This window comes from Mytilus californianus, unplaced genomic scaffold (genome assembly GCF_021869535.1).
Source record: "Mytilus californianus isolate M0D057914Y unplaced genomic scaffold, xbMytCali1.0.p SCAF_1, whole genome shotgun sequence".
Lineage (NCBI taxonomy): Eukaryota > Metazoa > Mollusca > Bivalvia > Mytilida > Mytilidae > Mytilus > Mytilus californianus.
This window is the reverse complement of record NW_026262581.1, coordinates 19,184,293-19,199,658: the sequence shown is the minus strand read 5'-3', so window position 1 is coordinate 19,199,658 and position 15,366 is coordinate 19,184,293. Positions and strand designations below refer to the sequence as shown.

The window sequence follows — 15,366 nt, the reverse complement described above, 5'->3', positions numbered from 1 at the left end:
ATTGTATTAATCAAAACTGTTATCCTGAAACAGGATTATGTGTTTGGGGATGTGATGCACTAAACTGTTTGAATGATAAATGTGATAATGAAACAGGTTCTTGTACTGATGGATGTGTAATTGGACAAGCCGGACAGTATTGTAATATGCGTAGGTATTTTCTAACGATGTGCGTAAAGATATTATCGAATACTTGTTTCTCATAATTGAGTATTTTAATAAACGAAGATAATTTGCGTATATTTAATAGTCTGCAATACTTTTTTGTACAATTTCCGAACTTTAACTATAATTTCCTTTTCCTTTTTTTAATTGAATAATTGCTTCAAAGTAGGAAGAATTCTGAAACTAGTTTAAATCCACATTGTCATCACCATAATCACGTCACATGTCAATGCATCGGAGGTTGTAAAGAAAGATTGGAAGACAATAATTGCTCAAAAAGGTTTGCTAAAAGAACGACTTCCATAGAATGAAGTATGTTTATGTTTATTTATGATCAATTAATGAAAATTCATTTTCTATGTAGTCTGTTTAATTCACTTACTGCACACTTAGAACATACATTCATTATCCAAGAACAATAAAGTCCATTACAATGATGTATAAATTATTTAAAAAGACTTGAGTAGCAGAATCCCCAAAAGGCACTTGAAAAGAATAAGCAAATCCATAGTAGGTAAACTTTGCCAGATCTAGCTGAATTCTAGATATTTTTTTAATTAATCAACGGGGTATATGACATTTGTAAGTAAATAATCAGATCAACAATTCACTATTCTAGAATTTGATTTAGATTCTTTAACAATCTTTTTACAATACTGTTAACAACTGAAATTTATGGTTGTACAAATTACAACTGATCAAAGCATATGTCATGTTAGCATCAGGGTAGATAACATAAATAATGTCCTACGAAAACAAACATTTTTTTTTATTTAAAAATTAAGATAACTGCGATACCTCTAATATATTTTTCTCTAAAGCTCCACCAACATTTAACATCAAATCATATGTGCAAATGTACAAGTGATTAAATCGACACAAAGACATATATATTTCAAATCGATTTGAATCAAATATCCACGGTTCCTTCACCTTCAAATAAATCATTCCAATCCTTCGTTATTGCTGTTTTCGAATCTAACTTTTATTGCAGAAAAACATCATATTATTTGAATCAAGGTATTCAGTCCTTCAGTATTTGCCTTTCTCCAATTTTGCCTTTCTCTAATAAATCTATCGTTAACTAAGGACGTAATTTATAACTCCTTATTTACTCCCTTCATCGTGTTCAATTTGAACTGTGTGAGTGTTAGCTATAATTCATCCTGGCTCTTAATACTTCTCAGTATGTACTGTTTAACCTCAGCTTTGATAAAGCAAGATAATACATATCTATTGTTTCAGCTACGTATGTGGGGAAATATAAAAAAATAATTAGTGAGTTTTAAATATGTCCTCAAATCAAACAGATTTCATAGTAGAAATATACAATCAGACATATCCTTTAGTAACGTTTGTGTTGGTTGCACAATAGGACATATGAATGTATTCAGTTATTGTGTTTATTTGATTGACAATATGTCGTGCAATTGGCACTATATTTTAAATACTCATCCCAACACTATTTGGTATTTTCTATATCTTTTGAATTTAATTTGTAGGTTTTATCTACAATTTGTCCGGGTCCATATATGTTTTTCTTACCATTTTTAGGTAATAACAGTTTTTTTATGGTGTATTCTCCTTTTAAACAAATGTCATGTATTAACATTAGATCTAAGATATTTAAAATAAAATCGATATTTACTTCTGTAATGCTGAAAACTCAGTTGCATGTATTAGCATCAGATATCCATCATTACGACGTTGCTTTTGTCAGTCTTTTAATTATCATTGACTTGTCAATTAATGAAGTGTTGATCATCAACCTTTTGAGAGGATTTAGAATATCTTTAAATTATCGAATCTGCATAGATGACAACTCTTATTTGGTTTTGAAACTATACTGTTAAAGTGTATGACAGCTGTAAAGTGTGATGCATCCCGTTTCCTCTAATTGTTATACGATTTATACCTTTCCCGACCGGTTGATTCTTTTTTGTAGTATAACCAATGTGTCGATCGTTCGATCCCAGTTCTGTATTAGTCAAATTTAATTATGACGTAAAATTGTCTTCTTTTCTCAGTACTTTTTTATATTGACGTCATGAAGAAAGGCAATCAAGCCTGAAGATAGAAAGAACACATATTTTTAAAGATCATTTAAAAAAAAAGTTAAAGTTTGTCCACGTATCGTTCAAACATCATTATCCAAACAGATTCCACCAATGTTTTTCGTGCAACACGATATTTCTTTACTTTTGACAGTTAAATTTCAAATATTCAATAAACTCGGCAACTCTCGAGTGTTGATATCAAAATTAAATTTTCGACTGGATTGGTATTTTATGTTTCTGTTTTCAATTATACTTTCTCTATTTGAAGATAGATCGACTATCGACTATCGATTTCTATGCATGATGATAGAAATACTGGTTGCCTTTGTATCAATTCACAGACGGGTCATTTAATTAGTGCCACATTCTAGAATGATATGATCCAGTAATCATAAAATGAAAAGTAACGCGTCATTAACATACCTTCAGGAAATTCCCTAGCAGAAAATCACAAAAGCATGGGTTGAGATTCCGGAGAGGGAAAACTGAATTTTGCTACCTCAAATTTACAGATCTAGCATTGTAAGGTTTAAAAACATTTCAATTTAAACATATATTATCTGGGCACACAATGACATCTATATTACTATAATGCATTGTAGTACTAATTATTTAAAACTATTTTAGAATGTGACAATGGTTTTTACGGTTTTAATTGCAAAAAACAGTGTGCAACATGCTTTAACATGTCGTGTGAAAGATTGGAAGGAAATTGCTCTTATGGCTGTATTGACGACAGATACGAAGGGATGAGGTGCCAAACCTTAGGTATGCTTAGTTGATCAATGCAATTGATTAGTGTTTGCAATCAGCAAAACCTAATTGTATATACTAGGTCTCGGAATCTACATACTAAAATTCTATAGAAGCATACTAAATAAAATCAAGATATATATATATATACAATATTAGTAAAGTATAAAAAAAGATAGAAAATATTTATAAATGGCTGAGAAACAAAGTAAAATGCGAGACGTTGCCCCTGTATCGCACAGAGTAAACATATTTTCTTTACTTTTCTACTCTATGTTAATATTGTTTTATCCAGTGATTTTGTTTATTTATTGATTTTTAAACAATTTAGCTATTTGTAAAAAGTTTTTTATTATTGATTTTTTAAATCTTATTTTCATTTTTTGAAAAATATGATCTTGGAGATCGTTAACTTTTGTAATTTTTGATAATTAATGATTTAGTATTGTAAAATTGAGAATGGAAATGGGGAATGTGTCAAAGAGACAACAACCCGACCAAAGAGCAGAAAACAGCCCAAGGCCACCAATGGGTCTTCTTCACAGCATGAAAATCCCACACCTGGAGGCTGGCTACAGCTTTCCCCTAAACAAAAATGTATACTAGTTCAGTGAAAATGGACATTTTACTCTCTTTTTTTTCTTACTATTTTAGCTTCATAAACTGTGGTTAATATTAGCACGTGCAAAAATATGAAAAATGAAAAAAATAAAACACACGTCTATCATTATAGTTTGTAAACTGATAGAAAAACTGGAGTATACTGAATTGTCCCCGAGAAAACGATTTAGTCACTGTGTAATCCAAATATTTGACTGTTATAAACTTCCAAAATACATGTAGTTTACTTGTTGTAACAATGTGTGAGTGCTATTTGTATTTTTAAAAGAATACATATTACTAGTGATAATGATTACGGAAATACAGGGACTAAATGTTTTCTTTGCTAAGGCATCAATAAAAACTAAAGATATTTACGAGAACAGTTACTTAGACAAGAATAATAGAAGTAAAGATATGATATATCAAAGACTGTAATTAAGTTTACTATTTAATCCGTGTTGTCTAAGATACTAGATACTTACACGGAAAATCCAGCTTACTGCCATTGTTTCGACCCTATAACTGCTCTAATGTACGTCATTTGGAGGTGTTCTATATAGACACATTTTGATGATGATGATGATGATGATGATGATGATTCGATTTTGTTTTCGAAAAAAAACATACCTAAATAACTTCTAGTACTCTTATGTCGGTGCTTTGTGTCTATTGTTTTATGTCAGTTGTTTAGTCCTTGTACCGATCGTTTGAGTTAAGCCAATTGCAATTGATTTTTATAGTTTGTTATTGTAGCCGACTATTCGGTTTGAATTTTCTCATGTTTCTACATTCATTGTTGTAGGTCGAACGGTGCCCTAAATTGGCCTATAATGGCTTATATCAACTTCATTGAATTCTTGTTGTTATTTGGTCTCATTGGCAATCATACCACAGCTCCTCATGTTTGTATGAAAGATGTAGGCATGAATATATGTAAAACAATCTACATTATTTTTGTAGAGAATGGAGAGTTGAACACCAAAGACAATAAAATCAGCGCATCAATAGGAGGAGGCATGGGGGCTGTAGTTGTTATCATTGTTGTAGTAGCAATACTAATTATTATATACAGGTAAACTATCTTGCCAATTGTTTAGATATTTGTAGGTGTTTCGTTATATGCTAAAGGTTATGCATTTCCTTTGAATAATCCGGAGGGAAGGCAAATTTATAATAAAAAATAAGGTACATTGTAATTAGATTGCAGAAATCGGCCTTAGTTTGAGTAATTTGTTTTTTTTTATACCACAAAGAAAATCGAATTGTTCACACAAAAAATTACAAATGAAGATACAAAATTAGCAATCAATCACCGTTTATAAAACTAATTTAACCTTTGATATGATAAAAGATAATAAATAAACGCTCAAACAAACATAAATAATGATAAAAACCATTACCTTTCATTTGGTAAAAGTTAGATGTCAATGGAAAAAGTAAAACAAGGACACAATACACAATACACATTACACAAAAAAGAAAAACAATAGTCCACAAAATACTTAGAATAAAGCTTCAAACTGAGCAGTAGGGCCCTGACAAACATGCATGTACTTACATTATCACATATCTGGATTGTATTACGCTTCCAACTTGAATACACGGCTATATGCACTATGTGTGAAAATTAATGCTACCTCAAACTTTCAATTAAATAGAAATTATTATAGTATGTAAAAAGACGTATGTCTGTCTATCGCAAGGTTGAATTAATTTTAGTATCACATCAACTTTTATCATACTAAATTGTATGAACTGTTGTGTCATTAACATGATTAATGTCATTTGTAGGCGTAGATCTAAATCTAAAAGGGAAAAGTATAAACGAAACCAAAACAACATAAGAAGAAGCGACGAAAACTCTTATTGCAGTGAGTAAATCATCACATTTAGTTAAGGTAACACGATACCGAATGACATATCTCCCGATTTCTAAAATTTTTGGCACACTGGTACTTTGAATCGAGCTACATCGGAATATGAAATAATAAATGGGGGTCACCATTCTTGTTTTTTTTGTAATTTTGATAACTAAATGTCAATTTTGGCGCCAAATTTACATACATATATAGGGAAAATGCCTTTTTTTCGACTTACTTTTCTAGATTTTTCAATGGATGGCTATTTTCTAATATACGAAGAAAGACTAAAAACTAACATAATATCCAGGATTGTACACTAAATCCATACATGTATAAAAAAACATATGTCACTATCCTTGTTTTTTAGATAAATCGCTTCAAAGATGACCGATATGCTTAGAAATTGACAAAAATATGTGACGTTACGGAATACAGAATAACGTTTTTTTTATTCAGAGGGATTGAAAAAAAAATATGTAACGGGATCTGAATGGTGTTTGTTATTTTATTTTTATTCCCCCTGTCGGAAATTTCCTAATAATTCAATATAACATTCTAATGAGTTAATTTTATTTCGCCCTAACTGGGTGCACTTTTAGCTTTCAAAACTGAATCTTCAACTTTACTTAACCCTACCAAACTAGACAATGCTGTTGACACCTATGTATCCATGCATGAATAAAATAAAGTGCTTTAAAAATGTTATGTAAACAGTGATATTGAAGTACAATTTGAATTTATTGATTGATGGTTGCTTAACGTCCAGTGGCAAACATTTCATGGATTTTCAGGACGATACAATACAATATTTGAAAAGTTATGTCTAAAAGACACATTTGATGCAGCCGTCAAAAAAGATTACACATTCTGTTAGTTGTGAAAATTATAAAGAAAATCAGCATCCTGATAAAATACGTATTCTATAAATATAGTATACTCTGTATGATATAAACGCGTGGGTTGTGTGCGTAGTTAGTCAGACAAACCTTGCAAACTGTATGCAAAATTTCACATGAATAGACAATGTTCAACATTCTGTCATTCGTGGAAAATTATTAAAAAAAAAAAGATCTTGAGAATATACATGCAATATAGGTATAAAAAAAACTTGGTGCAATATATTATCAAAATGCCAAATTCAGCAACCTGTAATAAAAAAATAAAAATCTGACAAGATGCGCGTATTGTATATGTACTAACACCAAGTACATAATTTAAAAGTTAAAGCTTTAAAACTGTAATCCTAAAAAAAATCAGCCGTATAAACTCTATATACCAAGTAAGGGACGGACTGTCGAAGGACACGGGTAAAACAATATGCTTTCAAACTCATAGATCGAAAACAAACTGACAACGCCATGGCCAAAAATAAAAAGACAAACAGACAAATAATAGTACAGATGACACAACATAGAAAACTGAAGACTTAGCAAAACGAACCCCACCAAAACTGGGGGTGATCTCAGGTGCTCCGGAAGGGTAAGCAGATCCTGCTCCACATGTGGCACCCGTCGTGTTGCTTATATTATTACAAATCCGGTAAATAGTCTAATTCGGTAGGTCACATAGGTGAAACGGGAAGGGTATTGTAGTTACGACATAATGAACATATCCGATATCATCTGTGAAACGGTTATTTCATAACGGTCAACCAACTCGTGATGGCGTCCGTAAAATTTACGAAGGGATGATTTCAACTTTACCATTTGGAACTCTTGGCTTAATAGCTTCCTTGTGAGCAGCAATCCTCTATCAAGGAAATCATGATAGGAAACACAAGCCCGGGAATATCGTATCAATTGGGAGATATATACTCCGTATGCAGGCGCTGCTGGAATGTTGCTACATAGAAATGGAAAGTACACAATTGGGAAGCTGAAATCATCTCTTTTGTCGTAAAGTTTATGTAATTTATATAAATCATTTGGTGACAAAATATCTTTTTGAATATGCAGTTCATAGTGGAATGTTAATATGGAGAGCTCAAATGTAGCAACGTAAGAAAGCTAACGTCTACGTCATTTGGTCTTTGAATGAAAGTTGTCTAATTGGCAATCATATCACATCTCCTTATTTCATAAGCGATTGAGTTTTCTCCTAAAATACAAGAATTTTAAAGACTTAACAAATACGTACTAGGAGACTGAAATATGTTGCTGTTATAAAATATACTTATCAACTTTCCAATTCAAGGGACCAACGAATCTTCACTAAAACTACAAATTAGCATTAAAAAAATACTCGTCCATCCTGCATTAGTCACGTGTTATATAAATGTCTTTGGTTTTGTGTGTCGTTAATTGGCTATTTGCTGTTTTATTGTATATCCCACATTTCCATTTATGCACACAAAGAAAAAAAAACCCTTTTAATTTACATAAACTTTTGTATACTTGTTGTAAAAACTCCTTTTAAGACTGCGAAGTATCTCGGGCTTTTACCGACGACTATGTGAGCAATATGCCCATACCCCAAAAGGCACCTTTGCTAATCGTCTGTGAGTCGTTTTGTCCCCCACTTTGTGAAAAGGTGCGTTTTTATCAGCTGTACTTGTACATCATGTCCAACACCAAAACACCAAAAACACACCCCTCCCCGAAGACAAAGTGCAAATTAATATGAATCTAAAATAAAATTGATTTTAAGATCTCGTTGGATTTTTGTCCCCGCGCGCGCGTTGTGGTAGACATACAAATACCGGGCGTCCGTTCTTCCGTCCGTTCGTTTGTTTGTCCGGTCTTATCAGCTCTCTGACATGTACAATTCTTGCCTGATTTTTATACAGCTTATATATTAGGTTTATATCAGCATTTTCGCTGAAAAGTTTGAAAATCAATGCCAATCAATTTTTTTTTGAAAGAGCCATGCCCCTTGATTAATTAATTAATTAATGAAAAATTGCATTTTTAAGCGCTCTCACGTGTACAATTTTTGCCAGATCTTTGAATAATTTATATTAAAGGTTTATATCAGCATTGTCTTGGATAATTTCGAAGGTCAGTGCTGATTAAATATTTTTAAAAGAGTTATGTCCCTTGGAAATAATAATTATATCGGAAATTTCATTGCATTTGCTCTCAAATCTGCATTTCTCTATTAACGGGGGTGGGATGGGGAGCATTGAAACTGTTTTTTTTTAATCAGTTTGATTTGCCGTTTGAATAAAATGGGTTAATGAAACTATCGTTTTGTAGCGTGTTTGCGGTCGAAGTGCTTTTCTGGATTAACCTTCATCGAAGCACCGATCATTCATTCATTGTGGGGCCACAGGTTTTTAATTAATCGTTTGATTGTAAATTTTGAGAAATAATTTATTTCAGAATGGAATTGAAGGAAAAAGATGTAACGGAATCTGAATGATTAAATTTTATTTCGACCTAACCGAGTGCGCATTTAGTGTTGACATTCCATATGTTTAAGCCTTTTTTAACTTTCTCCTTATTCCGATGTAACTGTCCTGTTTAGACTGTGCTTATAAAGTTACAATGCTAGTAGTTTGTTTTAAACAAGCTTCCGAAACCTTATCGGATTTCTTCTGTACAGTCCAATAAATTTCAAATAAGTTTACACTTGAAACATAGGGAATGTTGTTCGGCCAATTAGCCAATTTCAACAACTCTTCTTTTTTCATTCCATGCCAATAAACCAGTATCTGCCTGAGTTTGTTGTTCTGCTTGCATGTTGTTTTTCCGCTAAATTCTATCGGTATTCTTTTCCAAATAAATTTCCTTTTTCTATTTTGCTAGCGACGTTTTTCGGTGACCATTTAATAAACTCTTATCACAGAGATATGTCTCGCCTTTTTGTAATTTTGATAATGCAAATGTTGAAATTAAAATAGCAATACGTTAACATGTAAGTTATGCAAATATTCAAAGTCGATGAACCATGACTGCAGGTACATGGCTAAACAATCTCAATGGAATGAGATGTGCCAATGCTAATACAACTGCATACCAAATATCATTGACTTATTATAAGTCGTTCCCTTTAAACAAACATAAACACAAATATTAACTTGTAAACTATGTAAAAGTTTCAAAGTCAATGAACCATGATCAGGGGTGGGGCTATATAATCTCCATGGAAACAATACTTGCAAATGCCAATAAATTTGCATACCAAATATCATTGACTAACATTAACAGTTCATTTTAAATTGATCTAATCACAAACTAATACATGCAAACTAAGCAAAAGTTTCAAAGTAAATAGACCATGACTGAGGGGGCGGGGCCAAATATTCTTCATGGAAATGAGATGTGCTAATGCTTATACAACTGAACACCAAATAAAATTGGCCTACCACTAATGGTTCCCCTTGAACTGACCTAATCACAAACTAATACATGTTAACTTAACAAAATTTTCAAAGTCAATAGACCTTGACTGAGGGGGTGGGGCCAAATAATCTCCATGGTAATGAGATGTCCCAATGCTAATACAAATGCATACCAAATATCATTGACCTACCGCTAGTGGTTCTCCATGAACTAGACCAAATCACAAACTAATGCATTGTTGACGCCGCCGTCGCCGACGCCGGAAACAGAATACCTATGTCTCGCTTTTTGACTCCGTCAAAGCGAGACAAAAACGAATGGGCTTCATAGCGGAATTGCATTAATTGTGGTACAATTATCATGCGTTTTTATAATTTGGATTTCTACTTTCAACCCAGAATAAAAAGCTCAGTCTGTTATGCATAAGAATATAAATAGATTAATCGTACACATGCTTACTTATCAATAGAAACAGAACATTTAAAAAGTATATATTTAAATGTGAAGAATGAGAAGAAGAATGGGAGGAAGAGGCCGAAACAATCAATTTCAAATAACGTATTGCATCAAATCCCTCGACATTCTGCATCTATGCAAAGTTATTATTAAAAATGTTAATAAAAATAAAAGGGTAATTTACTATTTATATTTCACCTAAGTGTGATTTTCTTTTTCTTATTTTTGTATTTTGTTTTATCTTTTCTCATTTTTGTTCTTTTATTTGGATCGTAATTATGCAAAGGTTTTTGTTTTGTGATTGAATATGATACGTATAGAAAGCGGCGTGAAAATAAAGGTATTTTTAATATTTAATCATATATATTTGAAAAGGAGTAGGTCCGGTAAGGGCCGATTTTGGCCTCAAAATTCAAGTTCATCTGATGAAAGATTTTGGACACTTTTTAAACACTTAAGTGTCTACTTCAGTCGATTCAATCAGTTTATGTGAAAGATTTGAACTAATTTAGTCATTAAAGACGCTCAAATTCCAGCTTAAATATGAAAAATCTATCAAATATGCCATAATATGTCACTTTTCAGATGGTTTTTGTCAAAAATGAAAGTGGCCGCATCCGTGTTCATTCTCAACCTTTATATATGTTATGTATTATCATCAAATACAACTTACATTTAAATATTCAGAATGAACACAAATGCGGCCACTTCCATTTCAGACGAAAACCGTCTAAAAATTAACCAAAATGCTAAAATTTCGAAGATTTCAGTAATTTAGCATGACTTAATGATGCTAGTACCCGATACATGTGCATTGTATTGTCAAAAACAGCCCATATTTATGTAACAGAATTATTCTTCTTTCCAATAAATAGCTAAAAATTTACATTAATAACAATTTTGTAAAACTGCTATATTTTGGGGCCAAAAAGGGGTCTTACTGGGCCTACTCCTTTGAAATAAAGAAACATTTATCTTTCAACTATTTTATACCAGACTGAGGCAAATTGTTTGTTTAATTCGTTCTAAGTTATTATAAAACATCAGGTTTTACGTTTGCCGTCAATTTCAAAGATGTCGACAACAGCAGGAACGATAACCCAGATAGCACAAAAACATTTTATTGATATTAAGTTTTTAAAATATATTGCAAAATGTCACAAAAATATCATTCAGAAATATTGTTTTGACGTGAAATGTATGGCCGTACTAATGTGAATAGCATATTTTCAGCTGATATTTGTTCTGAATGTTTAAAGAACATTTTTTATAAATATTTTGATTTTATATTTAAATAACATAATTTTGATATCATTCAGACAACATATATATATTCAACGTTATCCAAAAATATCCTTTTCATGTCTAAAATATGTTTTATGGATGTCTACCAAATGTTTTTAAAATATCAGAGGCAAGTTGAGGTAGAAATATCTCTTGAAAATGTTAATTAAATATTTCAACAATGTTTTATGGATGTCTTCCCAATATTCTTAAAACATCTTGGTTAAATGTTTGTAAAAAACATTATATAAATATTCAAAAAACGTTTTATGTTCAGGCCAACTCTCAGCTTGCAAATATATCATGCATATTTAGACTAAAATTTATCAGCTCTCCTCCAGGGCACCTGTTTCTTGTTCTATCATTATATGTAGTGTAATGTAGACTGTTTATTTTTTTATTTTGTTTTGCATTGCGATTGTTTTTCTCCGACTTGTGGAAATTTGAATTTTGTTTGATATTTTTCAAACTCTTTCAAACAATTAAGAGCAGTCAAAGCATGACATTGTATACTGCCAACACAAAAGCATTGATAGAATAGCTTATTCATACATGTATGACAGGACGACTGTCAATGAATATTGAATTTTCCTGATTAGCATTTTAACATTTTATTAATTATTCAGAGTCTGTATCTTCTACTGCGAGCCTCCTCTTCTTGTTAGCCTTCTGAAGAAGAAATAATACATAAATGTTTAAACTCAATTGAGATTTAAGCTTTTAAGCCGATATCAAGTCAAACATTATGAAAAAAAATGTATTATAATTAAAAACCAATTGTTCAAAGAACAATTGAAGGTCTTTCCACATCAATTTTCTAAATAATTGATGAGAAGCTAATTCTGGTTTACTCAAAGCTACTATTGGCGTCCAATCATAGGTTTCTTCATACTGATTCAATAAACATATGGTTTCTATAGACTTTTGCCTGAAATAAGGGAGATAATTGTCAACATCCGGTTTAGAAAATGTCACTTCCGGTCTCATATGATAGCTTTATTTACACTGATTCCAAAAATATATGGTTTATATATACTTTTGCCTGTAAAAAGGGAGATAATTGGCTACTTCCGGTTTAAAAAATGTCACTTCCGGTCTCATAGGATAGATTTATTTACACTGATTCCAAAAATATATGGTTTATATATACTTTTGCCTGTAAAAAGGGAGATAATTGGCTACTTCCCGTTTAGAAAATGTCACTTCCGGTCTCATATGATAGATTTATTTACACTGATTCCAAAAATATATGGTTTATATATACTTATGCCTGTAATAAGGGAGATAATATGCTACTTCCGGTTTATAAAATATCACTTCCGGTCTCAAATGATAGATTAATGTATGACCATTCAAAAAATATATGGTTTCTATGTACTTCTACATGAAATAAGTGCAAAAAAAACTACTCCCGGTTCACTCAAGGTCACTTCTGGTTGACATTTTTCAAGGTCATATGTCACCCAACATTTTACAAAAGATCTTATGGCTTTATCATGTACCAATATGAAGTAATAATCAATTTACCTTAAAATAAAACATTTCAGGGGCAATAACTCCAATAAGATGTCGCTGGATTGTCTCAGACCAAATGTATCATATCTTCATCACAATATAACAAACATTTTGCACTTGTTCTTTAATATATAACATTAAAAATATCGGAGAAAATGCAAAAACAAGCAAAAGAAAAAATTCAGAACATGACCTTGACCTTTGACCTAGTCCTCATTTTCGAAGTTAGGATCCAAGGACCTTAAATAAAAAGACTATAGGTTTATACGGCTTACAGTTTATGAGTAACAAAAACATAACGACAAATTTATTTGATAAAGGTAGATAACTCCTATAAAATTTCATCGAATCGCTTCGATCCAAATTAGCCAAAAATTCCTGAGGATGTAACGAACAATTTAGAAAAAGAATTTTGTCGATATCTTTTTTTGTTACGAAGGAGATGCACACAGATGATAAACAGTGAATAGGGAGATAACTCTTGCAAAGAAAATGGTTCGGCTTAGCAGGGTGAAATTTAAAAGCGCATAAACTATACGATACAATATGAGAAATATCTAAGCCACATATTGCAAAACAAACATTTATCGCAAGAACAAAATTTGGCGGAAGAAAAAAAAAAAAAAAAAATAATAATAATAATCAGAACAAATACAATAGGTCTTTCCACAGAAAAGTGGAAAGACCTAATAATTAGATTACAGGTATGCCGTTGTTTTGATTATGATATAGATTCAGGAAACAGAACTATGTCAAAAACGTTCTAACTAAATAAAGAATTCAAGTGAAAAATACAAAGTCAAATCTAAATCAAAGTGACACGTAACATTGACAGTAATATTAAACATTTTATGCATATATATCTGCGAATTTCAAATCCGATGTAGCATAAAGGATGGCTATTATGTTACTTACTTAAAGTAATTCATTCTGGGCTATCAAATGGTAGAATGCATTTTGTCCCATCTCCATTTCCATGCATTTTGAAGCCAGAATATTATCAATGATTATTAAAATTCCTTCTGCACTCTGCTTTAATTTGTCTTCTGTAGTTCTCAAATACCAGATCTATAAATTTATATGAGAATGTAAAATTGTATATTAAAAAGAAACTCTACTTCAAGTAATTCATACACGAATCTGTCTGCAAATTTGTATAGACTTTTTCCGTATGATATTTTTTTCACATTTTACCCCCTTTTTTTACATATACATGCCATTTCATTTTGTTTAAAATATATCTTTTTCACTTTTCCATGATATCCTAATGTTTTATTATAACCCTGCATACATATAATTTAAAGAAGTAGCGTCTTCAACTTTTTGTGATATTTACTCCTACAAACTATTCAAATACAGATTTTGTGTTGCCAAAGTTTTGCCGAGGACAAAAAAACAAGATTCAGTCGAGTCCGTATATCAATTACGATTTTTTAAAATTACAACTTACATGTTTCTTTCTCTTTGAACTGTAATTTTCTCTTTTAGTTTTCTTTGTTTTCACTGCTTTCGGAAGTTACAAATAGACGACAGGAAATAACCTCAAAGATGACCATCCCATTACATTTAGATTTTCTATAATCTTAATTACCATAGCAACTATCTTTGAAATGTGTCCAACATCTGGTTAACCTTATCAGAATGTGTTTGATTAACAGAATGGTTGTATCAAATATCACTCTGTATATATTTGTTTATTATGTTTCATCAATTAAAGTTGAACGAAAAAAGTTATAATAATACACGATTGAAATGTTCCTCAAAGGTTAAAATTATCAAGGAGATTATCTCATATAACCCTTTTGGAATTATTAAAGCGCTTCTATAAAAATGAGGAGTCATTCATGTTAATGTGATATCTAAAAAATATTTCTTTTCCATATCAAACACTTGCTTCACTCAAATATTACTAACAAACATTTGACAAATATTTCTGTCATACATCTTACAAATATCTAGAAGACATATTATGTTAAAATGTTTATAAAAGGGTCTTCAACTAATATTTTCTAAATAAAATCGAAAAAATATTTTGTTAAGACGTTATTCAAATATTCATTAGATATTACCCGCTTATATTTTTAATTAGGACAAGAAAATTATTTAGATGTTACATCAAAAAGATATTTTATTATACATCAAACCTATGCTTAACGCAGATACTAATCAAAAATGTTTTATAAACATTTCTTTTACACATCTTACAAATATATATTATAATTATAATATAAAAATGTCCATCAGATATTGTTTTAATATTATAAAGAAATATTTCTTCGACATAAAACTGTTCTCATTTATAAAACTGTCTTTTAAACGTTTAAAAAACATCAGCAAAAAATATTTATTTATTTATTATAAAAAACTATTTACAAAAAACGTTTTTAT

General features: G+C 30.9%; 1 protein-coding gene and 1 long non-coding RNA gene across 2 annotated transcripts in view; one reads left to right on the top strand and one right to left on the bottom strand.

Annotated features, from left to right (window-relative positions):
• Positions 1-2,853: 2,853 nt before the first annotated feature.
• The window catches only part of LOC127700105 (receptor-type tyrosine-protein phosphatase epsilon-like), a 31,932-nt gene continuing 19,419 nt past the window's right edge, over positions 2,854-15,366 (top strand). The window contains exons 1-3 of the mRNA XM_052203564.1: positions 2,854-2,990; positions 4,539-4,650; positions 5,370-5,449. Of these exons, the coding sequence (XP_052059524.1) occupies positions 2,909-2,990; positions 4,539-4,650; positions 5,370-5,449 (274 nt within the window). The 5' untranslated portion in view covers positions 2,854-2,908. The remainder of the gene's footprint in view (positions 2,991-4,538; positions 4,651-5,369; positions 5,450-15,366) is intronic.
• Positions 12,059-14,771, bottom strand: LOC127700532 (uncharacterized). The gene is made up of 2 exons (XR_007981623.1): positions 13,894-14,771; positions 12,059-12,132 (listed from the first exon to the last, which is right to left on the bottom strand). It is a non-coding gene; the product is annotated as an uncharacterized LOC127700532 (long non-coding RNA).